Source organism: Puma concolor, chromosome E2, assembly GCF_028749965.1.
Source record: "Puma concolor isolate L17-30 chromosome E2, mPumCon1.1.hap2, whole genome shotgun sequence".
Taxonomy (NCBI): domain Eukaryota; kingdom Metazoa; phylum Chordata; class Mammalia; order Carnivora; family Felidae; genus Puma; species Puma concolor.
The window spans coordinates 44,420,691-44,444,304 of record NC_141681.1 but is presented as its reverse complement, the minus strand read 5'-3'; the positions used below and the strand labels follow the sequence as shown (position 1 = coordinate 44,444,304).

At 59.4% G+C, this 23,614-nt stretch overlaps 3 protein-coding genes and 1 long non-coding RNA gene across 9 annotated transcripts; 1 reads left to right on the top strand and 3 right to left on the bottom strand.

The window, feature by feature from the left end:
- Positions 1-141: 141 nt before the first annotated feature.
- On the bottom strand, positions 142-4,607 carry FXYD1 (FXYD domain containing ion transport regulator 1). Of its 2 annotated transcripts, XM_086691131.1 has the most exons (8): positions 3,457-3,647; positions 3,032-3,096; positions 2,546-2,578; positions 1,896-1,970; positions 1,596-1,632; positions 632-681; positions 386-437; positions 142-277 (listed from the first exon to the last, which is right to left on the bottom strand). In XM_086691131.1, exons 1-7 carry the CDS (start codon positions 3,630-3,632, stop codon positions 415-417), a joined length of 459 nt encoding a protein of 152 aa, XP_086547257.1. In that variant the 5' UTR covers positions 3,633-3,647; the 3' UTR covers positions 142-277; positions 386-414. The 2 variants fall into 2 exon arrangements, with proteins under 2 accessions (XP_086547257.1, XP_086547258.1); XM_086691132.1 differs by lacking the exons at positions 142-277; positions 3,457-3,647 and adding an exon at positions 4,516-4,607 and having other exon boundaries at positions 283-437.
- Positions 4,608-6,802: 2,195 nt separating this feature from the next.
- Positions 6,803-12,636, bottom strand: LOC147573534 (uncharacterized). Its single transcript, XR_015245157.1, has 5 exons — positions 12,065-12,636; positions 11,576-11,960; positions 11,114-11,298; positions 10,845-10,924; positions 6,803-9,931 (listed from the first exon to the last, which is right to left on the bottom strand). It is a non-coding gene; the product is annotated as an uncharacterized LOC147573534 (long non-coding RNA).
- LGI4 (leucine rich repeat LGI family member 4) lies at positions 8,046-15,338 on the top strand. 2 transcript variants are annotated; one of them, XM_086691014.1, is made up of 9 exons: positions 8,046-8,251; positions 8,660-8,731; positions 8,978-9,049; positions 10,070-10,141; positions 10,274-10,345; positions 10,582-10,751; positions 12,732-12,896; positions 13,017-13,522; positions 14,377-15,338. In XM_086691014.1, exons 1-9 carry the CDS (start codon positions 8,079-8,081, stop codon positions 14,689-14,691), a joined length of 1,617 nt encoding a protein of 538 aa, XP_086547140.1. In that variant the 5' UTR covers positions 8,046-8,078; the 3' UTR covers positions 14,692-15,338. The 2 variants fall into 2 exon arrangements, with proteins under 2 accessions (XP_086547140.1, XP_086547141.1); XM_086691015.1 differs by lacking the exon at positions 10,582-10,751 and having other exon boundaries at positions 12,604-12,896.
- Positions 15,339-15,545: 207 nt separating this feature from the next.
- On the bottom strand, positions 15,546-22,559 carry FXYD3 (FXYD domain containing ion transport regulator 3). 4 transcript variants are annotated; one of them, XM_086691137.1, is made up of 8 exons: positions 22,444-22,559; positions 19,572-19,628; positions 17,924-17,959; positions 17,790-17,813; positions 16,990-17,064; positions 16,868-16,904; positions 16,521-16,558; positions 15,546-16,412 (listed from the first exon to the last, which is right to left on the bottom strand). In XM_086691137.1, the coding sequence occupies exons 2-8, from the start codon at positions 19,609-19,611 to the stop codon at positions 16,372-16,374; spliced, it is 291 nt and encodes a 96-aa protein (XP_086547263.1). In that variant the 5' UTR covers positions 19,612-19,628; positions 22,444-22,559; the 3' UTR covers positions 15,546-16,371. The 4 variants fall into 4 exon arrangements, with proteins under 4 accessions (XP_086547263.1, XP_086547260.1, XP_086547261.1 ...); XM_086691134.1 differs by lacking the exon at positions 22,444-22,559 and adding an exon at positions 19,862-20,022; XM_086691135.1 differs by lacking the exon at positions 22,444-22,559 and adding an exon at positions 19,862-20,013 and having other exon boundaries at positions 17,924-17,956.
- Between the last annotated feature and the right edge of the window lie 1,055 nt (positions 22,560-23,614).

Genomic DNA, 23,614 nt, shown 5'->3' with positions numbered 1-23,614 from the left:
CCCGTCCCGGCCACCCCCGCCCCCGCCCCCGCCCACTGCCGACGTCCCCGCCCCTTCCCCAAGGGTGGGGGCGCCCCCTGCCGGGGCCCAGGGGGCGCCCGGGCTTTCGCGCGGAGGGACTGACAGATCCGTAAAGCGCTGTCGAGAGAGAAAAGCACGTTTTATTGAAGTCTGGGCGGCAGAGAGGAGTCTGTGGGGGCAGGGCTGGGGAAGAGGGCAGTCCAGGTGGTGGTGGTGCTCAGGTGGTGGGTGGGAGGCGCCAGGTGCCAGGGGAATCCTGTGGGGGTGAAAAGGGTGAGGGGCAACAGAGCCCCCCAGCCATCTCATCCCACCCTTCGTCCCCTTCTCCTGCCCCCCTCCCCCAGCCTAGCCCGAGCTGCAGGACCTGGCTGGGTTCCATCGCGCCAGGTGTCTCTACCGCCTGCGGGTGGACAGACCTGAGGGGGAACACGGAGAGTTCGGGTGTCAGGAGGGGCACCCCAGCTCCCGCGGAGGGGGGAGCGACAGGGGAACTCCCGGACCTTCGCTGTCGGATCGAGTCCCTCCCTCCGCACGCCCAGAGAGGACCAGGAAAGGGGTTCTTGGAACCAGCCTTCACCCCCCAAACACCCAAAGTCTCCCCCAGACTCACGGCGGATGGAGCTGCGGAAAGTTCCCTCCTCTTCATCCGGTTCCCCAGTCCTGGGAGAGGAGAGGCAGAAGGACGTGGGGATGAAAAAAGAGAGGCAGATGCTCCCAGGAGCCCCCCAGTACAGCCCTCGTTTCACAGACCCCGGTACTGAGGGCCAGAGACCGGCGAGGGGCAGGCTCGGGGGCCAGAAACTAGAAAATCGGGCGCACCCAGGAGCAGTTTAAGCGTGTGGCAGGACGCGCTCCAAGCGCCTCCCGGAGTGCTGGGGAAGAGACTGGAAGTTGGCGGGGGAGGGATGGCCGAAGGGCTTGAGGACAGACGGCCTGGAGACAGCCTAGGTTAGAAACCCAGAACCCTCATCTTCTAGCTGAGTGATCTCGGGCAAGTGACTTCACCTCCCCGCGCCTCGGTTTCCTCCTCGATAAAATGAGGTTGTTAACGACAGTCTCATGCAAGGGGTGTGAGGAGTAAATAACATAATACACGATAAAACAATATCTTTTAGCACGTGGGACTAAACATGAGCTATTCTTTAAAATAACATTTAGAATTGTTTTCACACGGAGAAGGGATTCATACATTGCTTTAAATTTTTATTTAGAGATGAATCAAAGAGCTGGGAACAGGACTCTGAGCTAAACTGGGCCGCCAAGTGCGGTGATCTCATTTCGCCGTGGCTCCTTCTTTCACAGCACTTATCACGCTTTGTGATTTTATATTTGTGGGGCTGCGGGAACCCACGGCCGCCGCCCCCACTGGGCTGGGAGCTCAGCCAGGCAGGGAGGGCCGTTTAGTTATTCGCCGTTTGGTCCCCAGGACCTGGCTTGCGGCTTGGCACGTAGTAGGTGCTTAATACGTATTTGCCGAAGGGTCTCTGGCTGTGGGTCGAGTGGACTCCCTGCCTCACTCCCAGCGCCCTTCTAGAGCGGAAGGAGGAGAGTGAGAGCCCCGAGGGGCCTCTTACCTCTGCTGCTGGTTGAATTTGCACCGGCATCTTCTGCCTGTGGGTGGGGGTAGGAGGGCAGGGCTGAGATTCCGCTCCGGGCGGGCACCGAGCGGCGCTCGAGCGCCAGCGCCGGCTCGCGAGGGGCGGAGCCGCGGGGACAGAGGCGGGGTAGGGGCGGGGCGGGGGCGGGGTAGGGTAGGGGCGTAAACCGGGCGGGCCAGGGCAGGATGGGGGCGGGGCAGAGGGCGGGGCAGGGGCGGGGCGGGGACGAAACACCGCACCTGCGGGGGCTGGAGGTAGCAGGGTGGGGGTACTCACTCAGGACGATGAGGATACCCAGGATGAAGAGGATCCCGGCGATGATGAGGCCTCCGATCCGCAGGGTTTTGTAGTCTGTGGGCGGCAGGGAGGAGAGTGAGAACAGGGAGGGGAGGAGGAAGGACAGGAGAGGGGCAGAATGGGGAGGGAGGGGCAAGGAGGATCAGGGAGGAGAGCAGAGAGATCAATGAGAGGAGGAAACAGATGTGGGAGGAAGAGAAGAGGGATGGGGAGAGGAGGGGGTGGGAAGGAAAAGGAAGAGGTAGGCAGGGCAGGGAGGAGGGAGGAAACAAGAAAGTAGGGGAGGATGATGGAGAGGATGAGGGGAACAGAGGGGAGAAAGGGAGATGGCCGCAGAGGATGAGCCGTAAGACATTGAGAGGTAAAAGGAGAAAGAGAATCAGAGAGACAGGGAGGGGTCAAATAGACACACGGAGACACAGAGACACAGACAAAGGGAGATAAAAACAAGAAGGAGTCAGAGAGCCTTCTGAGAGACCAGAGAAAGAGAGAGAAGGAGACTGACAGAGATATAAATACTGAGTCAGAGATAAAGGAAGAGAGAGACGAGGAGGAGTGGGAACAGGACCGGCAAACCCAGGCCACCCACCCTCCCAACTCCCAAGCATAGATGCCCCTCCCTCCCTCACCATAGGTGAATGGATCGTGTTCCTGTGGAGCCTCTGGAAAGAGAAAGAAGTCAAGGGTTGGATGCTTCCTGGGGCCCTGGACAGGAAGCGGCATAAAGAGACCTTTTGGGGGCTTTCCTGTCCTGGGCTGAGAGTCTGGGGACTATTGGACCCTGAACAGGCTGTCCACCCCTCTCTGGCTCTTACCTGCCTCATCTGCACTGTCCTGGGGGGGGGGGGGGCAGGTGGTCACTTAACTGCTACAGCTTCCCGCCTCATCCCGTGTTGTCCTTGATTCTGTCCTGTGCGGGAAGTGGGGCTCCATCCCACCCTCCACCTTTGTCTGCCCTGGGCGTCCTCCCCTCCCCTCCCCCACGTGAAACCTCCAACTTCCTGGTACCCCACTGACTCTGTTTAAGTTGGAGTCTCCAACTTGGTTCTCTTGAAAGGCTTCCCTCCCCTCCCTCGGGGCTGAGGTGGGTAGCGGGCTACCTACCCCAGACTCACCTGCGTTGGCCATGGCGAGGAAACCCACACAGAGAACCAAGATGTGGTGGAGAGATGCCATTGTCCTGGAGAACACCAAGGGTCAAGAAACGTGTTTCCCAGTACCCCCACCATTGGGGCTTGAACCCAAGGGGTTAAATCAGACTCCCGGGGGGGGGTGTGATTCCAAAAACGTCCATCATCCATCTTGGCCACTTTGAGAAACAGGGGCACCCCCTGCTTCATGCGGACACAGTGTCACCAAAACAAGCCACAATGGCAGGGGTGAGACACATAGTCACAGGGGTCTCCCGGAGGCCTGGGCCGCCCTACAGCAGGCGCCAGATTCCCCACACCTACCCAATGGGAAGACTGGGATGGCTCGCCCCACCCAGACTGAGAGACAGACACACGGGGAGGGGTGAGAGACACATGCAAGGGCCCACCTGCCCTCCCACCACGGCCCTGCTGCATCCGTGTGATATCCCAGCTCTCCTGCCCTCGGCTGCTGGCCGGCTCTCTGCCTGACCCTGGGTATAAATATCTCCCACTTCACCCTGGAGGAATTTGCCTCACACAGGCCACCATGGCAACAGCCTTCCTTCCCCCACTGGGGGGTCATTCCCAACCCTGCCAGGGTGAGGCCGGGCTGCCACACGGCTACAGGCTGCCCCTGTGGGGAAGGCCACCCCTTCTCTCCTTCTGGAAATGATGAGAACAGGGGAAAACATCCCTGTCTGCCTGCCTCTGTGTGACTTTCATAGGCAGACACCAGGCGAGTCGCATGAGGCCCAGACCAGCCAGGCTGAGAGACAGAAGACAGATGCCAGGGGCAGGGACACACACACACACACACACACACACACACACACGCAAGCACACGAGCACACGCAGTGACAACGCCCACTCCCCAAACCTCTGGTTGGAGCAAGATGTGGGGTGGAGACAGTCACGAATACGATACTCCTCATCTGAGCCTCCCGTGCTCCCAAACAGTGACGCAATCTGACCCACACACGTGAGTGTCCCAAACCCACCCCAAGCAGGGTGCACGCTCTGCAGCAGGGGAGGGAGGAGTTGCGCCCCGCACTCCCGCTCCCGGGGAACCCCACTGTCCCCACCACGCTCCCTTCCTCTTGGGTCAGGCCCGCCTGGAAAGCCACGGGCTTGGCCACTCCTGCTCCCAAAATAGGTGGCCCAGCCAGGCGAGGGGTGAGGCCCGGAGGGGAGGGCAGGGGACGCTCACCCCAGTCAGGCTGTCCCCTGCTGAAAGAAGGCCCCCAAACGTCCGGCTGTGCCGGGGGTGAGCACTTTGGACCCCCTGGCCCAGAGCTGGACTGCGCCGCCCTCAGCGGTCTCCCCTCCCGGCCCCACCCCACCCTCACCCTCCCCAACCAGCAGCTGTAACTGGAGCCCGGGCTGGAGGGGGGCCAGGGGGCGGCCCCCAGCCCAGACCGCCCTGGCCCGCTAGGTTAACTCTCTCGGCTCAGATGGAGGAACACTACCGGCGCTGGGGACAGCTGGGGAGAGGAGGTGTCGGCAGGGAGGCCTGGACTGCAGACACACGCACGCACGCACGCATGCTCGCCCCAGCGCCCCGGACAGCTTCTGCCCTGCAGTGGGAGGTGTCAGTGACTTTCTGTGAGGCCCCCTGGGAGTCGGGCCCAGTTGGGACCTAAGGCCATTTGAGCCCTTAGGAGCCCGCTGACCCCTGACCCCAGGGTTCTGTGGAGACCTGGTCAGCGCCACAGGGCTATTTTGGGGGCATTTCAGTGTGTGTGTGTGTGTGTGTGTGTGTGCGCGTGTGTTTTCCGCTGCTGGCTGTGAGGTCCCCCAGGGGTGCACACCACGCACATTCACACGCACACACAGAAACCTAAAGACCCCATTTATCTGGGCACAAAAGCAAACAAATACATACAAACACAGACGCAGACACACAGAGAATAACACACCCGCGGGGAAACCCAAGGACCCTCCCGCACAGCCCACAACACCACCAGCCACACAACCCTGACAGACACACTTGTGGACACATGCAACGCGCACACACACACAAATGCACGAATGCACAAACAGGACATAGCTGGCCACTCGGGCACAGACGGACACGCTTATGCACTTGTGTTCGCGTACTTGGAGACACCACCCGCTGTGTGCTGATGGGCTGAACCCCCACTCTCCTGATCTCACGTGGCCCGGAGGACTCCCCGGAGAACAACACGCACGGTGTCCTCCTCATGGGCGGGCCAGCTTCACAGGCACTGGTGACGGAGAAACCCGGGATCAGCTCTGAGCTCTGCCACTCCTGGCTGTGTGACCTTGAGCGGCCCATGGGACCCCTCTGTGTCGTCTCTGCCCTATAAAATGGAGGAATCGCTAAGGTCGTACGGATAACGCCGGGCCAGGCTCGGAGGCCTCTGAAGCCCACACTGTCTTGTCATTAACTCCATTTTAGAGATGAGCAAACCGAGGTTTAGCAAGGTGGAGCTGATTCTGCTGAGGTCCCTGGTGCTTATGGACAGAAACGGCCCCCGGCCTGGAAGAGTTAGACACGGGCCCAGACTCCGTAAGACACCAGAGCCAGGAGCCAGTGAACATGCTTATCCGCAGGGCACAGACACAGCCCGCCTCAGAGGACCCAGGGGGCTTTGCGACACCCCCTCGCCCCTGTATGTCTGAGCCTCTGCCCCTCATGGCCTTGCACCCTGGGGTCACCAGCAGTCTCTGGTTAATGATAACCCTGATGTTTATGCAGCCCTGGGGAAGGCTGACAGAGGAGCAGAGAAGTGAAGCAGGGCTGGGAGCACCGAGCCAGCTCCAGCCAGTCCTTGGCTTCCCTCCCTCTCGAGGCCAACTGCTCCAGAGAGGAGCAGCTCAGCCACTTTCTAGCTGCGTGATGTTGGGCCCGTGACTTAACCTCTCTGAGGCTCAGTGTCTCCTTCTGTAAAATGGGGATAAAACAGTAGTCACCTCAGAGGGAAGTTAGGAGGACCGTCGGAAACGATCCGTGGAAAACATTTAGAACAAAGCCCGGCAGTCAGTGACACACACCCGTTAGGTATTGTCACTGTCGCCATTGTCATTCCCCTCGTGAGCCGCAGCGAGAACCCTGGTGGCTGAGTGCTCTGTGAGTATGGATTTAGGCGTGTCTGCGTCCCCTCTGTGTCCCTGGCATGAAGTTCTTTATCTTTTCAAAGACCCCGTAAAGAAGTGTATCATCCCTACTGTACAACTGAGGCAACCGAGACCTGAAGGGCCTGGTTCAAATCACAGAGCCGTTTGGGTCCAGGACAAGCACTTGGGTCCGGAGTCCACACCCAGGCCTGCCGACCACGGCGGGGCGCCTACCCTGCGCTGACCCACGAGCGGGGGCCACGGCCTCCTTCATCTCACGGAGTGCTCTGCACACCTGGGGAGTGGGTGCCACCGACTGCCCCCCTCGACAGATGGGAAAACTGAGGGTCAGGGAGGTCAAACGACTCGCCTGAGCCCACGCAGAACCGAGCCCGTGGTCCTTGCTGAGCTGGTGCCGGTGAGCCCCCTGTCCTCCACGTCTTCCAGGCGTGTGCAGCCGTAGCCAGAGATGCCGTGTGTTTCCCTGAGGGGTGGGAGGACAGAGGTTAGGTTTAGATCTGTCCAGTGCCATGAAGCGAATCACTTAATCACTTCCTGCCTCGGTTTTCCCACCTGCAAAGTGGGGATCCCATCTCACAGGGCTGTTGTGAGAACTGAGTAAATTCATGTTAAGTCAGGCAGACGGTAAGTGCTCAATGATTATTGTTACTAGTCTTTCAGGTTGGGGAACACGTGTCATTTATTTCTGGATTTTGCTTATTTAATGCTAAAAGCGGAGTCCAAATGAAAACAACCAGTGTTCATGAGTTCTGGTCTCCCAAGAAAGAACACAAAAATCACGAGACAGGCCCTGGAGCCGGCTGCCAGGGCTTGAGTGCTGGCTCAGCCCCAGTCAGCAACCCAAATCGCAAATTACTTGACCTCTCTCCTCAGCGTTTGTGCCTGTAAAATAGCCATTTAATAGGGTCAACCTTAGAGAGCTGTTAGCACGAGCTAGTAAACTTTTAGGACAGGGCCTAGTGCAGAGCCAACGCTGAGGGAGGGGGGTGGCACCATCACCATCATTGTTTGCTTGCATTGGTTCCTTATCCACGGCGGGTGGTGGGCACTCAAGGGGTTAATTTCAGGCTGGCCTGGAGGCTGTGGGTTTGGGGCAGGGCAGCGGCCCTGCCCTGTTTGGCCACCAGAGGGAGCAGCTGGGCCTTGGTGACCGCGCACATCACACCCTCCGGGAGCCAGGGGAGGGGGCTGGCTGGGCGTGGCCAGGATGGCTCCAGCCCCCAGCTGTCTCTTCTCCCACCCCCTCCGCTTGCAGAGCCATCCGGTCCCCACCCGGGTGACATCCTCCTTACACTCCCTGAGTGGGGTGGAGTGGGAAATCTGGGGAGGGGGCTGGCTGAGAGTGGTCAGCTCCAGCCCTTTGTGGCCCCTCCCCTCCCATGGGGCCATCCAGTCCCTTCCTTAGGGCTGCTCTTCCTATGGCCTCTGACCCCCTCCTCCTTCTTACGCTGCTTTGCTGGGCGCACCCGGTGCCCAGTGAGTCCCTTTCCCAAACCTCCAAGGAGAAGGGGCGTGGGAGGAGGGGAAGAACGGGGAACTGGAAAGGGGGGTGAGAAATAAAGATAACAGACAGAGAGAGACACACACACACAGGCCAACAGGCAGACAGAGACTCAGAGAGAGAAACAGAGATAGAGAGACAGACGGAAATAAAGAGAGAGAGTGGAAAACAGGCTAACTCCCTGAGTCAGAAATACAAAAAGGGACAGAGACAGACAGACAGGGAAAAAGAAGTAAACAGAAAATCAGACACCAAACGGATAGGGGAAGAAAGACAGGCTGAAAGAGAGACGGAGGAAGGAGAGCGAAGCCAGGACGGGGCGTGCCAGCTGGAGGAATGGACGGTCGCCTGGCATGGGACGTGTAGTGGCCCCAGCCCACAGAGCTGGGTGGGCAGAGAGGAGCCGGGGCGCAGCGGGGGTGAGGGGGGATGGGAGGGGCAGGCGTTGTGCTGCTGCTGCTGCTGGCCGGAGCGGGCGCCGGGGTGGCCTGGAGACCACCAAAGGGAAAGTGCCCTCCGAGCTGCTCCTGCTCCAAGGATAGTGCCCTGTGTGAGGGCTCTCCAGACCTGCCCGAGAGCTTCTCCCCGACCCTTCTGTCACTGTGAGTGTCACCGCGAGGGTGAGGATGGGAGTCCTGGGGCCCCAGGGCTTGGGGGCAGGGGGCCGGGCCCCCGAGGACATGGCCCTTCAGGATCTTGGGAGGTGGGCAGCAAAGGATGTTGGGATGCCTCACAGGGGGCTGCTGGGATTGGGACAGGAGCGGAAGGGCAATCCCGAAGCACAGGGGCAGCATTTGGGGCCCCAGAAGGGGGACAGCCGGAGGGAGGACTGAATGTTGCCAGGATCCTCGCCAAGTGAGGAGGGCAAATGCCTGTGTCCCTGGGATGTAAAGGAAATACATCCAGGGTTGGGGTGCCATGTCAGCGTCCCCCAGACAGGGGACGGCTCTGGGGCGGGGCTGGAGCCTGGGGGCGGTTTTCTCCTCACCCACCATCGCCCACGTCCCCAGCTCACTCGTTAGGACTGGAATCACCCAGCTGAAGGCCGGAAGCTTCCTGAGGGTGCCCACACTGCACCTGCTGTGAGTGGGGCCCAGCTGAGTGGACAACTAGCTCGAGGGAGTGGGTGGGTGTTCACGCAGGTGCGTGGGGGGTGGGGTGCACACATACGTGTATGTGCATGGCTGTGAAAGCACCGTGTGTGTGTGTGCGTGTGTGTGTGTGTGTGTGTGAGACAGTGCCCACCTGGGTTGAGGGTGGAGGCCGAGGTTAAAATGTCAGAGAGGGGGCAACAACTCTGCAAAAATTCTTTCTTGCTCCCTTGCCAGCCTCTTCACATCCAACTCCTTCTCTGTGATTGAGGACGATGCATTTGCAGGCCTGTCCCACCTGCAGTACCTGTGAGTGAGGCCAGGGGATGGGGGCAGGGACAGGGGCTTGGTAGAGTGTGGCTCCTAGAGTGGAGGGAGGTATAGAGGCTTACTGGCACGGGCGGGAGGGTCCGGACAAGGGTCCCTCCTCGAGGGGCAAGAGGCCTGGCGTCTTGGCAAGAAGCCTGCTCACCTCCCCTCTCTGTGCTGCAAGGTGCACAAAGGGCCTGGGGAACCCAAGACTGTTTCTGGCCCTACCCGACTTACGGGAGCCCGGGGAGCGGACAGAGAGGCCGGAGGCAAGGAGATGTTTCGAATTAACGGGAGACAACTCTGAGGCGGTGATGGTAGGGGTGGCGGGGAAGGCGGTACGACGACGCCGGCATTGGGCCGGTGTTGGCGATAACGGTGTTGAAGGCGATGCTGCGGCCGCTCGCGGGGAAGTGCCGGCACGAAGGAGGACCATGGAGTGGGGATGACGTTGGCAAAGATGGCGGACCCGATGGCGCTCGCGCCGGTGGCGATATTGATGATGGAGTCTGAGCGGTCGATGTTAGTGTTACCATTGTCGTGGGTGTTGGCCATCACATATCGGTGTTGCTATTGGCGGTGGCTGTGGGTAGGATGTCGGCGTCGGCGTCGTGTGGGCGTAAGGGCGACGTGGTAGGTACTGGGCTTGGCGGGGACGACGGAGGGGCCGGTATGTGGGAAAACTGTGGCTGTAGGGGTGCTCGTGGCGGGTAGAGAAGGGGGTGCTGGGGACAGTGGGGCCGTGGGTACCGGGAGCGCCTGTCCCAGTGCCAGTGCTTCTGGAAACGGTGGCAGTGGTGGTGATGGGGTGGCAGCGTTCGCTGTCAGGCTGTCAACGAGCACAGGTTAGGCTCCTGGCTCCTGGGATTGTAGTCTGGGACCCTGGGGAGGAGAGGTTTCCGGGGAGGCGTCGGCACATTCCAGGGGCCTAGGGCTCCCGTGGGGTGAGTTCCCCCCAAGCACGACGGGGCCACAGCAGGGAACCCAGGGCCTCCCGCTCACCATGCCTTCCCTCCACAGCTTCATCGAGGACAATGACATTGGCTCCATCTCTAAGAACGCTCTCAGAGGACTTCGCTCACTCACACACCTGTGCGTGCCCCCAAGGCCTCGCCCCTCTGCTCACCAGCCCGCCCTGACAGGCTCCCCCAGACCCCATCACCCCATCACGCGGGGCATCCAGGTAGCTGGTGACGGTTCCTCCTCTCTCTCTCCTTCCACCAGGAGCCTGGCCAGTAATAATCTCAAGACCCTCCCCAGATTCCTGTTCCGAGGCCTGGAGACCCTAACTCATGTGTGAGGCTCAAGGGGGCTGGGCGGGTCGGGGAGTTGGGGAATGTTTGAGAGGGAAGCGGATTGCTGTGCCCACTTTCGGTTGACATAACTAAGTACGGCTGCAACGGTCCTCACATATTTCCTCACTCACCTCTGGGGCCCCATCCCGAACCCTTGCCCGGGGAGGGGGCGGGGAGTGTGGCCTCCAGGGGGCAGTGGAAGCCAGGTCGCAGCCCCTCCCCGGCCTCTTGCCCCAGGGACCTCCGCGGGAACCCGATCCAGTGTGACTGCCGCGTCCTCTGGCTGCTGCAGTGGATGCCCACCGTGAATGCCAGCGTGGGGACTGGGGCCTGCGCCGGCCCCACTGCTCTGGCCCACATGCAGCTCCGCCACCTGGACCCCAAGACGTTCAAGTGCAGAGCCATAGGTGGGGGCTTTCCGGGCAGGGCGGGAGGGACAGCAGGGGTTCCAGAAGAAGGCGGGAGATCAGGGGAATGGCTGCCAGGGCTGAAGGGCTCACCTCACTCCCTGCTCTGCCGTTTCCCAGCTTGTGAGACCCTGGGCAAGCAGCATCACCTCCCTGAGCCTCAGTTTCCTCATCTGTAAAATGGAGGTAATAAACAGTGACGTAGTGAGAATTCAGTGATGTATCTGCACCTGCATCTGGTGCAGAACCTCGGATGGGAGGCCCTCCTGAATGTTCACTCTGCTGGTGTTATTAATATAAAAATGACCTTTTAAAAATACTTGCTACGATCCTTCTGCTTTCCCATAAATATATTTTGGTACCTTTACGGGTCCCGGGCACTGCAGAAGACTCAGCAGCGAGGAAGCGCAGAGGAAGCGGAGAGTGAGAACCCAGAGCGGTCAGGGCTGGGATGGGGGAAGCCGACAGAGCTGCAGACGCCCAGAGCCAGAGCGAGGGCCGGGGAGGGCTTCCTGAAGCAGTGCGTATTTGAGTTCAGATCCGAAGGCTATAGATACAGTGATCGATTATTACCATCATCTAAGTGTGAGACACGTTTTTGGTCTGTGGGACCCATAGAACCGGAGAATTTAGCTTCAGTTATCCCTCAAAGATTCACTCTGTGTCCAGCCCTGGGAGAGGCAAGGGGCACCAAGATAGGGCCCCGCCCTCAGAGCCCTGGTGGGTGAGGCATTAAATAAAACGTTGCAGAAATAAATGTATGCTACGCCTCGTGATAAACACAGGGAGTGGTGAGGGAGATTAAGTGAGGGGGGCGGTCCTACCTTCCATGGGGCATTGATTGGAGAAGGCTTTTCTGGAGAGGCGGCTTCAGATCCAGAAGAGCGCTGTAGACAGGGAGGACAGCATGTGCAATGGCCCTGAGGCAGCAGAGAGTTTGTCCTGCTTGAGGGCCACAGTCAGGCAGTGTCCCGGGGAGTGAGTGCAGGGAAGGACACAGGTGACACTGAAGGCTGCAGGGGCCTCACTGTGTACGACTTTGAAAGCCACAGAGAGCAGAGTGGCCTTTATCCTGATGGCCGTGGGAAGCCGTGGAGGGCTTGGAGCAGGGGGTGATGACAGGAAGGACGTTTTTAAGAGATCCACCTTTGGGTGGGCATCCTTGGTGGTTTCGTTCATTGCTTCGACCCTGGTACCTGGAGACAGGGCCTGGCACATAGAGTGATGTATTAGAACCTGGAGTCTACCGCCGGGCCCGTCCACCACCGCGCTGGGCGACCTTGGTGCATCACGACCAAAGCTAGGCTGCTTACCATGAATTAGAGAAGAGAGGAGGGACTGAGGTGAGCAGTCCAGGGCGTGGGACAGCCTCTGGGTGTTGTCCTGGCTTTCATGATTGAAAGTGAGTTATGGCACGTCCACGTGCCGGGTCACGGGGAGAAGGGGAAAGGGACCGAGTCCGGGACGAGCCGTTGCCAAACAAGTGAGGCGACCGTTACCCCCATCGCTTGGCTCTTTTTCCCTTGGAAACCTGGTGTGGACAGGGCCACGCCTCATCTCAGGAGGGAGGTGTCGGGGGAGTGCTGAGACAAGGTGGCCTCTACCTGGGCAGTTTTGTGCTCCAGTCCGATTTCATGGAAGGTGGCAAGGATGGATTGTGCCGGACGGTCCCGTGCCTGCCTCTCGGCCCGTTTCCTCATCTGTAAAACGGCTATGATGAAATGTCCCTCACAGGGATCTTGTGGAGTTAAATGAATCGATAAATACATTGTTCCTAAGCAGTTATTTGATGATGTCATGCAGCTTAGAAAACACAGTATGACCGTGTTGCTGTGACTTAATTCGTCTATAGATCGAAAGATTCGCTATCCGTCCCTTTGAGGTGCACACCCCTCATTTCAGAGATGTGGAAACCGAGGCTCAGCGATGAGGGCCCTCGGGGTCCCCCGTGCCTCCCTGACTCTCTCCTGCCACCCCCAGAGCTGTCCTGGTTCCAGACGGTCGGGGAGGCGGCGCTGGGCGTGGAGTCTTTCTCCTACCAGGGGGAGCCCCACATCGTCCTGGCACAGCCGTTTGCGGGCCGTTGTCTGATCCTCACCTGGGACTATAGCCTGCAGCGTTTCCGGCCCGAGGAAGAGCTGTCCGGTGAGCCCCGCCTCGCATCCTCCTGCCTGTCCCCGTAGCCTGCCCGGTGTGGGGGGGGGGGGAGACCCCGACCTGCCTGGCTGACCTGACCGCCCCTCCTGCTCCCCGACCCCCCCACAGCGCCCTCGGTGGTGTCCTGCAAGCCACTGGTGCTGGGCCCGAGCCTCTTCGTGCTGGCCGCCCGCCTGTGGGGTGGCTCGCAGCTGTGGGCCCGGCCCGGCCCCGGCCTGCGCCTGGCCCCCACACAGGCCCTGGCCCCACGACGGCTGCTGCGGCCCAATGACGCCGAGCTCCTGTGGCTGGACGGGCAGCCCTGCTTCGTGGTGGCCGACGCCTCCAAGGCGGGCAGCACCACGCTGCTGTGCCGGGACGGGCCCGGCTTCTACCCTCACCAGAGCCTGCACGCCTGGCACCGGGACACGGATGCCGAGGCCCTCGAGCTGGACGGCCGGCCCCACCTGCTGCTGGCCTCTGCCTCACAGCGGCCTGTGCTCTTCCACTGGCTCGGGGGCCGCTTCGAGAGGCGCACAGACATCCCCGAGGCTGAGGACGTCTATGCCACGCGTCACTTCCAGGCCGGCGGGGACGTGTTCCTGTGCCTGACACGCTACATCGGGGACTCCATGGTGAGGCTGGGCCCCTCAGGTGGGGCAGGCAGCGGAGGCCACAAGCCAGACCCGACCTACGGCCCCCCTCAGGGCTGGTCTTTCAGCACCGACCCCACCTTGCACACCGGCCTTGAGACTGACCTGACCTCTCAGGCTGACCTTCGAACTCTGACCCCACCTAGTGTTCTGATCTTTGAACTCTGGCTGCCCTGACACTGACTCCAAGACAGTGACCCCTCAGGCTGGCTCACCATAAGCCACTCCCTGTCCCCCGACATTGACACTGGCCCCACGATTCTAATTCTACCGCCAGACTCCGGCTCCATAACTCTGACACGCTCCAAACTCCCACTTGACCACAATCACCACTTGACCACCACCCACTTGACCACAAGCACTCTGAGTCTCCGGGGCTGATGGCCCACCCCCTCCAGCATTCTCATTCTGGGGTGAGATACCACCAGGCAGAGCCTAGAAGGCACTGATCTGACTCAGGTGTCCCCAGGACACGTGTGGGGAACAGACTGTGGGTGTAGGGATGGAGGGGGGGAGACCAGGGAAGAGCCTGGCATCATGGTCCAGGAGGGAAGTGACTGCGGCCGGGCCGGAGTGCAGCCAGAGGAGATGGGAGAGATGTATCCCATCGTGGGTAAAGCTGACCGACTCTGTGTGGGGCGTGAGGGGGAGAGAGGGGCCAAGGATGACTTCAGGTTTGTGGCCCGAGCAGCTGGGTGGTGACACGTGTGAAGGTAAGAAAGCTGCAGGAGCTTGGGGACCTACAGGCCTGTCTCCAGGCTGTCCCAAGTGCTCAGAAGGGCTGCAGGCCTGGCCCTCCTGGACCCCAGGCCCTAACTAGTGGCCACACTTCACAGGTCATGCGCTGGGACGGCTCCATGTTCCGCCTGCTGCAGCGACTGCCCTCGCGTGGTGCCCACGTCTTCCAGCCGCTGCTCATCGCCAGGGACCAGCTGGCTATCCTGGGCAGCGACTTCGCCTTCAGTCAGGTCTTGCGTCTTGAGCCTGACAAAGGGCTCCTGGAGCCGCTGCAGGAGCTGGGGCCCCCAGCCTTGGTGGCCCCCCGTGCCTTTGCTCACATCACCGTGGCCGGCAGACGCTTCCTCTTCGCCGCTTGCTTCAAGGGCCCCACACAGATCTACCAGCATCACGAGCTAGACCTCAGTGCCTGAAACGCGAGGGGACCTTGAGACCTTGGACACGGCTCGGAGGGGAGGGGGCACTGGCGCGGGGAGTCCCAGGCCTCTGGACGCTCACTTGAACGGCCTCCTGGCCCTACCCGGGGTGATGGTATCTGTGAGGTACTGACCACAGGCCGAGTTGAAGACAAGGGCCTTGAACTTCCAGTCTGAAGCAACATCTCAGCCCGTGGCACACGCTCCGACCAAGCATGACTTGGGGCTCGGGCTGGGGCACCGCAAGAAGCTGGGGTACCGAAGCCATGGTGGGGGCGATGTGCAGAACTCCATGAGGTCTGGAAGAGCCCCCTCAAGCCCACTCCCCTCCTGCTCCCTCTGAAAGTACTGAGGAGGAGAGAGCTTTCCTTTCCCTCTAAGCTCATTCTGGCCAATCTCTTTTAGTGCCCGCCTCCGTGACGTCATCAGTCGCTGGGCCGGTTTCCCTGCCCGGGCCTGCTAACTTCCTCTGCTGCTTTGTGCGCATGCCTCCTGCCCAGGCGGAAGCCCAGCGTGTTGGCCCTCTTGCGCCTGCGCAAGAAATAGGTGGGAAAGTAGGGGCTGTGGCTGGAGCCCCCGCTACCCTTTCTCTGGAGAGGACGGGAAGTGTATAAGCTCAATAAACACGCTGTGCACCTGCCTCACCCATTATGGGATCTTTGGAAGAAGGTGTCTCTCGGGTGGCGTGCGGGGGAGAGCGGGAGGAGTGGTATCCCAGGAGCAGTGTTATGGAGGGGAGAGGTCACGGGGTGCATTTTGGCTGCCCCTGCTGCTTTTTCGCAAGCCCCATGAGTGTGGGCTCGTGATTATGGGGGGCCTCGTGGGATGTTTGAAGGAAATAGGGCATGACGAAGGGACAAATCGCTGGTTTATTGTGGATCTCTTCTTTGGGTCATGTCTCAGGGCATCGTAGGAGATAGTTTTAGGTGTTTTGAAGGGTTTTAGGCGTTATATGGGGTGGCCCTTGGGGACATTTTGGAGATCTTTTTGGGTATCGGGGAGTCTCAAGGGAGTTTGAGGCTCCTCGGAGGTTCTCACGCCATGTGGCCACTATATATTATTAGTCTCATGGGGAATTATTTAGAGAACTCACAGGGACAGTTGGGTACTAGGAAGAGTTTTCTATAATCAAGTGGGGTCCCAGAGGTGAGTGGGGGGGGGGGGTCATGGGGTCTTTCTATTCTAACCATAATCTATGTGACTCCTCATATCGTGATAGGAAGATCCACATCCTTGTTTTCCTGGGATGGTCTCAATGTCCCAGCATTCCATCTGGTTAGAGCACCCTTTCACTCCCCAGAGTGTCCACCATTTGGCTACTAGAAAATTTTAAATTGCACCCGTGGCTCCCCCAGCCTTGGGAGGCAGAGGGCAGACCTCATGCCATTCACCAGGCCTTAGAGAGATGATGGCCAGCTTCTGTGCCAGCTGCCAGTGAAAGCCCATCCCAACGTAGGGAGTCTTGAGGCTGCTTGGGCAGGAGACACGATCAACTTTTAGATTAAAAATCGAACAGAAAGACACCCCACCCCCACCCCCAGTGAGAGGTGAGATGAGACCCTGGCAAGGCGGTCTGAGGAGAGGAGGGAGACTTCCATCCTGGAGTCCAAGCCCCCATGCAGAGCCAAGACTTGGGGGAAGAGAAGGGATGTCCATGTCCTTTTGGTCGATCCATCCTCAACAGTGATGGGCAGAGCCTGGGAGAGATGACGGGTCAGCTTGTGAATGCACATGGGGTTTTCTCCCCAAGGCACGTGCACACACGTGCACACTCACCCACCCCTCACATCCTGTGTTCCCCTCACCCCACGCTGGTCCTGTCTTACCTGGAGTGATGAGAGGAGGGGCGTCCCCTGGATGGTGACTAGGGAAAGAAAAGTCGTGAAATCAGTATCCACTCCCTCGTCCTCTCAAGGCTAGAAGATTCTCAGCTTGCCCTGACAGCTTCCTGGCTATTTTTCCAATGCTGGTTGTAACATTCCAGGGACCAAAGCTTTTCAGGATTTGGGGCCCTCTGAAGATTATCAGCTCTGAAGAATAAACCTGGAAAAATCTTAGTGGCGCGAATTCTCCAGGGCAGCGCCGGGAGGCCTCTTTCTGCGAGATTTAGCTCCTTTCACCAGTGAAAGGTGTCTGTTCAGCGTGAGCCGGGCACACGGGAAACCCGTCTTACCTGGGCTTCTGGCTGAACTTGCACTTGCATTTCCCACCTGTTGGGGAGAGGGGATGGTTGGGAGAGAGGACCCGGGCCCACTGCCCTGCCCTGCCAGCCCGGCCACCAGCGTCCCCACTCACTCATGAGGACGATGATTCCGATGGTGCACAGAACCCCAGCACAGATGAGTCCACCGATTCGGAGTCTGTGCCAGTCTAGGAGAAACCCGAAGGGGGTCGTCAGTGCCTGCCCCCCCCCATCAAACCCCCATCTATCCAACAAGTAGGTATTGGGCACCTATGGCGGGCAGGGAGCCGGGGATACGGAGTGAACAGACAGCCCCCCAGCCCTCCTGTGCTCACATTCCCCTTTACACACAAACAAGCGATAAGAGATTCAATGGAAGGTCAGGTGAAGATAAGCTTTCTGAAGACAAATAAGCAGGGCCAGGGGACAAAAAGTCAGAGGCCCAGCGTGGTCAGGGAAGGCTTCTCCGAGCAGAGACCCGGGGAGGTGAGGCAGGGGGCCATGGCGAAGGGATCGGAAGGTACAAAGGTCTGGAGGTCTGGAGTGTGTCTGCCGTGCCTGAGAGACGGCGGGGAGGCCACCGCATAGCTCGCCTCCTTCAGGCAGTTTTTGCAAGACAACCCTTCCCCCTGCCGTTGATTTGAACCCTAACAACGGCTTCCTGTGAACTGTCCTGGCTTCCTGTGTGTCTGTCCTGCCGGAAGAGAACCTTCGCAGGGACCAGATTGGCCTCGCTCATTCCTTTATTCCTTTATTCTATGGTGTTGACTGTTCAGTGCCTCACTCCTCGCCCCTTCCTATCCTCACCCTTGTTTCGCCCACATCAGACCCTCACCCAACCTAGGTGGCCCCCTTGGCACAAAATAGTAGGTGGGGGTGGGGAGGCTCCGGAGAGAGGGGTGCAAGCTCTCACCATAGTAGAAAGGACTGTTTTTATCTGCAAGAAAAGAAAAAAGAACGTGAATCCAGGACAACAGCCAAGATGCAGGGGTGCGGGGGGGGTGGAATTTGGGGGTGAGCCTGGTGGAAGGGTCCAGTCTGACTCACCTTCTGGGTCGTTGGCGTCCAGGGCAGGCAGGCCTGCTGGGAGAAGCGGGAAGGACAGGGGATGGCGGTGCCAGCCTCAGTAAACTGCCGGGCAGAGCCACAGAGCCTCAGGGGCCTCGAGATAGGGTCCCCTGGCAGACAGTTCCCCTCCTGCGGGCACAGGCGTCCGGCCCCCACTGGCTGCCCCTGTACCTCTCACCTCGGAGGTGTGGACTCACCCCCGAGCCCCAAGCCTGTGATCCCTGCTGGCACTTTGCCTCCTAAAATAGGTTTTAATCTGGGCGGCTTTAGGCCACTCTTTGGCCTGGTGTTTCCAGACACCTGCTAATCCATGCCTCCCGCAGAAATGGAACAACATTCTTTTTTTTTTTGTAATTTTTTTTTATGTTTATTTTTGAGAGAGAGAGAGAGAGAGAGAGAGACATGAACAGGGGAGGGACAGAGGGAGAGTCAACACGGGAGGGAGACAGAAGATCAGAAGCTGGCTCTGTGCTGAAAGCAATGAGCCCGATGCAGGGCTCGAACTCATGAACTGCGAGATCCTAACCTGAGCTGAAGTCGAACGCTTAGCTGGCTGAGCCGCCCAGTGCCCCGTGGAGCAACATTCTTATCAACTTATCAAGATGACAGATGGCATCGGTTCCCGGTCATTCTCACAGCCTCATCCACACCCCACCCGTTCTGGTGTTTGCTCACCACTTCCTTTTAAAGCAAATCACTAATTATAAACTTAATGCACTTTACTCAAAAGTGCAGCTTTCTATTACTACCCTACATGGAATGCCAATCTTGCCCGATGTGAGGGATAAAAAAATACCAGAAAAGCAAAGGACTAGGATTACATTCGGGCTAGAAGCAGTGGGCCACCTGAGCTCTGGGCCTAAGCTCTGTTCTTTCTTTGTGAAAAGGAGATTAACAATTTTTAATTATATTTAAAGCACAAACGCAATGTGCTTACTCTGCACTGGGCCCTGTTCTAACTGCTTTTCTTTCTTTCTTTTTTTAAAAAACTTTTTTTTTAATGTGTATTTATTTTTGACAGAGAGAGAGAGACAGAGCATGAGCAGGGGAGGGGCAGAGAGAGAGGGAGACACAGAATCGAAAGCAGGCTCCAGGCTCTGAGCTGCCAGCACAGAGCCCGATGCGGGGCTCGAACTCACAGACCGTGAGATCATGACCTGAGCCGAAGTCGGACGCTCAACCGACTGAGCCACCCAGGCGCCCCATCTAACTGCTTTTCAAGTACTAACTTGTGAAATGACTATTAAGTGCATACCATTATTGTTTCCATTTTTACACTGGGGAAACTGAGGCACAAAGGATTTCCGTAACTGCCGCATACACGAAGCTCCCAGTCATCTCTTGTACTAGTGTTAGGGAGGTGTTAAAGACACAGTACACAGGGCTGAGCCTTCTCCTCCCTCGAGAGGGTGACTTTGTAGCTGTGTGAGCCTCTGCTTTAAGAGGTCCTGTCTTTGTGCGTCCCTTGAAGTCACCAGTGTGGCACTTCTTACCCTCAAGGAGATGCTGTCCTGGTAGTCCCTACCCCACAAGGGAGGCGGAAAGCATGAGAGGGACACACGTGGAACTTGGCCACCACTCAACAGAGGGGTTTGGGGAAAAGGCAGTCCCGGGGATGGGTACTCACCTGTCAGGAGGATGAGCAGACTTAGGGTCACCTCTCGCATGTCCGCGTCCAGCTGGCCTGGAGGGGTGGGGACGGATGGGGAGGGTCCAACTTGAGCAGGGCTGCGGGCTGCCAGACAGGTGCCTCTGGTTCCCAATGCTCTCCTACTCTGCCCCCACCGGGGGTACGCAGCTCGCCCCAGGGCAGGAAGGCTGGCATTAAAACCCACTCACTGGCTGGGAGGTAAGTGCGGGGGGGGGGGGGGGGGGGTGACGACGCGGACCTGGCGAGGGATCACAGTAACAACTCACTGGACACAAACTTGGGGCTTGAAGCGAATTGCCCTGGCGACCAAATGAGGGAGGTGCTGCCTGCCGTTATCCCCATCTTACAGATGGGGAAACTGAGAAACTGAAAGCTGGAAATGGGTGCGTAGGGTCAGCCCGGCGGGGGAGCGGGACTTAAAGCAGCCTGGCTCTGCGGAGGCTGCTCGTCACTCAGGACTCTCAGGGCCTCGGGGTGTTTTGGGAAACGGGACGTCGGGAGCCAGGTGGCAAGAGGCCCGGTTCCCGGGTGTGTCTGCCACAGGACAGCTCGGAGCCTGCCTGCCCTGCCCAGACTCTGCAGACCTCGGGCTGGGCCAGGGCCGGGGCCCGGCCGGCTCCTCAGGCGGCTGGGGGCGAGGCGCGGGCAAGGGAGAACCGGAGGCTGGGGCGGGCGTGGGGCACAGAGCAGAGACGAGTCATCTGGCTGCAGCCCCAGGCCCATCTTCTGCCCCCCACCTCGTTTCTGCCCCAGCCCCGGCCCCAGGCTCTGTCAGGCTCCTCCTGGCAGCCTTATTTCCTCCCTCCCCAGGTAGGCCTGCCCAGCAAGAAGAACCCCCCCATCCCCTTCCTGGTCTGGCATCAGCCCACCCTCCCCGCATCCTCAGTGCCCGAGATAAGCCCCCGTGCGTCGCCCGGCCCCCTCCCTGCCCCTGCCCCACTGCCACAAGCACCCACTGTCAAAACGTTGATAGCAAGAGCTAGCACGTCCTCTGACCCACCCTGTGCTGCGCACTGCCCGTGACCTTGCTGTGTGTTCACCCATTTCACCGCCACCCCCCCCCCCCAACCGCCGGAAGCCCCGGAGGCCATCTCTTCTAGCCTCCATTTCACCGATCGCAAAACACATGCCCTCGCTAAGCCTGGCGAAAAGCCTTTTGACCTTCCCTGCTGTGTCCCCGCGACTCCCGTCCACAGCTGAAGAGAGCGAGCCCGTCTCTCCATACCATGGAAACCCCACTCCGTGTTCCTTTCTGTTTCTTGCCCAGACTCCTCCCCGGTCCTGTGCACTCAGGTCCTGGGAATCCTCCCAGCCGTTCGTCCTTCAGGGTGGACTCATGGTTTTAGTCTGAGCGCCCATTTCTTGCAGGAAGGGGGTCTGTGGCTTTGGAAAGCATTGGTATGGCATTTAGGGCCCCACACGTTTGGGGAGAAGAGCTGGAGTGGGTGTGTGGGCAGGACGGCCCGTGGGTCCTCGCCAAGCTACCTGGCGAGGCTTCGTCACCCCGAGATGGTGCTAATACTAGTAATAACAGCTAGTGCTGGCCGGGGGCCTGGGTGGCTCAGCCGGTTAAGCGTCCGACTCTTGATTCCGGCTCACGTCATGATCTCGCGGTTGGTGAGTTCAAGCCCCGCATGGGGCTCTGGGCTGACAACACAGAGCCTGCTCAGGATTTTCTCTCTCTCTCTGCCCCTTCCCCCCCAAATAAATAAACAAGCTTGAAAAAAAAAAAAAAAGAGCTAATGCTTAATTGTTTACCCCATGCCAGGCACTGTTTCAGTTCTTTGCATTTATTCACTTACATAATCTTCGCGGCTTGATGAAGTTGGCACTGTGGTTACCCCCCGTTGCTGTCACAACCCCGAAACCCCTGCTAACTCAGCTTAATGCTGCATGCCGTCCCCCAGGACCCAGAGTCCCAGCTCTGAAGCCTCTGTCCATGGAATTCACCACGTCCCCCTGGCCGCGAGGGCTCTGTTTCTCCCCGTCTCAGGCACCTCTCAGCATCCCTGGCACAGGGGGGATGGATGAGGGATCCTAGCGGCGCCCCAACCCCTGGGCGACATTTCCGGCCTGGCCCTCCCACGGTGCAGGCTGCTGGGAGCTGGTGTCTGGGCACCTGCCCAGACTGTTGTTGGAAGAGGCTTGTGAGCTGCTCCTGAACTGGTTGTTGTCGGTGTGAAGGCTCAGAGAGGAGGGCAGCCTGCAGGTGGAGGCTCTCCCCACCCCTCTCTGCTCCTTTCCCGCCCTGCAGGCCCAACACGGGGTCCAGAGCTGTTTCTACCAGCCGCCTTGTGCGGCTGTTCCTCCATGATGGTGGCCAAGCCCTTCGAGCCTGACGACTCCCTCACTTCCCCGAAATTTCCTACCAACTCCCCATTTTACAGCTTCCCCAGGAAGCCACCATCTCCTCTTCCAGGAGGCCTTCAGGATCCACACATCCCCAATCCCCAGACATCCGAGTCCATCCACTCTGATACCCTCAATCTGCCCTGACCCACCTGGATACTCCAGTCCTCCCCGGCACCCCTCTGCAACCCTATCCACCCAGATGCCCCTAATCCAGATGCTTCTGGTCAACTCGGTCACCCCCGATCTACCCAGTCACCCCGATCCCACGTGTGGGCCTTACCCTCACCCAGCCCCCGGAAGGGAGAATGATGGGGGGGGGGGTGGGGATCACGTTAACGGAAGGGGCTTTCTCTAATCTGCTGCCCCCTTGCCCCCCAGAAAAGATTCTTGAAGGGAGGCTCTAGAGTCTTTAACAGAGGTAAGTGGAGGGAGGGGCGGGGATAGTTTGGGCGCAGAGCCAAGAGGCTGTTGGAAGGAGGGGACCCCAGCCGCTCACCTGTGTGGCTCCCCAGGCTGCTTGGAAAGTTCCAGGAGAGAAGGGAGAGAATGGGGCTGCTAAGCCTGAGTCCTGCCTTTATCCGCAGCTGCCCCGCCCTAAGCAAACCTGGGCAGGTAGAGAACAAGTTGGACTCCCTAAAGCTCAGGGGCTCTCTCACCCCATTCCTGCTCTTAAAGAGACAGCTCCCACACCCTTCTCCCCTACCACTAATGCCGGGGAGCTCCCTGCGGTCCCCAAGTTCACAGCAGCCTCGGGTGCGGCAAAGGGAGAATAGGATGGGCTGGAATTCTGTCCCTCACATCAGGGGAGGGGTTTTCTTTAATCTCTTGCCCCTGTGAAAAGCACCTGGCGGGAAGAAGGTTGGGGTCTTTAAATGCAGAACTTCTGTCCTGCAGCATGGTGGGGGAAGGCCCTGCACTGGGGTCCTAATCTAATTTCTTTTACTTAAGATTGTGTGCTGTGCTTGCGGGCAGTCGCAGGATAGCTAGAGTCCCCTTCCAGACCACTTGTCGCTTTTGACAACTCGAGGGCCAGCAGAAGATGCTGATGTGACCAAGGTCATGAGGTGGGGGTGGGGGCGGGGTGGGGGCTGTTGGGCTTTAGACCATGGCCTCTTCCCCGTCACGTCCACCATGCCCGAGAGAGCCTGGGAACTGGTTTCTGAGCACCAAGCAGGCCTTCCTAGCTCAGACCTTCCCAAGGGCGCAGGGAGTCAGATGCCCGGGTCTACGCAGTGGGTGTTGGGGTGGAGGCTGCCTCCCACTCCGGATAAGGCCATTGCACTGTGCAAGGCTTCCTTCCGCTCCCTCCTCCCTCTCCTGCCCCTCCTCCTCGTGGCATTCCTTCTGGCTGGGGTCTGTGTGGGCCCCCACACGGTCCTCGTTGGGGTGCCCCCTCCCCCCAATTCTCTGCCTTTTTAGACAGAGGGACTTTTGTCCGGGGGCTGGATGGAGAACAAGGCGCCTTTGAGTGGCTGGCGGAGGATTGGGGTCACGGGGAGGGGCAGGGCCAGGAAAGGGTGGCCCTGCACTGGCCACCAGCTGGACTCCGGGCGACCCCCAACACCATCTCGGGGGTGGAGAGGAGGGCTGCGGGAGCCAGGCCAGGGAGAGTGTGGAGCACAGGACGGGGAAAGGGGGTTTCCGAGGTCAAGGCTCTGCTGGGGGTT

Excerpts from the sequence above, each read along its gene's own strand:
- LGI4 (XM_086691014.1), top strand. The coding sequence starts at position 8,079 with ATGGGAGGGGCAGGCGTTGTGCTGCTGCTGCTGCTGGCCGGAGCGGGC. Across the intron at positions 8,732-8,977 it reads GTGCCCACACTGCACCTGCT|CCTCTTCACATCCAACTCCT; the intron begins GTGAGTGGGGCC and ends CTCCCTTGCCAG. Across the intron at positions 13,523-14,376 it reads GCTACATCGGGGACTCCATG|GTCATGCGCTGGGACGGCTC; the intron begins GTGAGGCTGGGC and ends CACACTTCACAG.
- FXYD3 (XM_086691134.1), bottom strand. The coding sequence starts at position 19,937 with ATGGGGATAACGGCAGGCAGCACCTCCCTCATTTGGTCGCCAGGGCAA. Across the intron at positions 16,559-16,867 it reads AAGTTCAGCCAGAAGCCCAG|TCACCATCCAGGGGACGCCC; the intron begins GTAAGACGGGTT and ends TTCTTTCCCTAG. Across the intron at positions 16,413-16,520 it reads CCCTCCTCTCATCACTCCAG|CTGACCCGTCATCTCTCCCA; the intron begins GTAAGACAGGAC and ends TGCATTCACAAG.
- FXYD1 (XM_086691131.1), bottom strand. The coding sequence starts at position 3,632 with ATGACCCCCCAGTGGGGGAAGGAAGGCTGTTGCCATGGTGGCCTGTGT. Across the intron at positions 3,097-3,456 it reads GGGCCGTGGTGGGAGGGCAG|GACAATGGCATCTCTCCACC; the intron begins GTGGGCCCTTGC and ends GGTGTTCTCCAG. Across the intron at positions 438-631 it reads TTTCCGCAGCTCCATCCGCC|GTCTGTCCACCCGCAGGCGG; the intron begins GTGAGTCTGGGG and ends GTTCCCCCTCAG.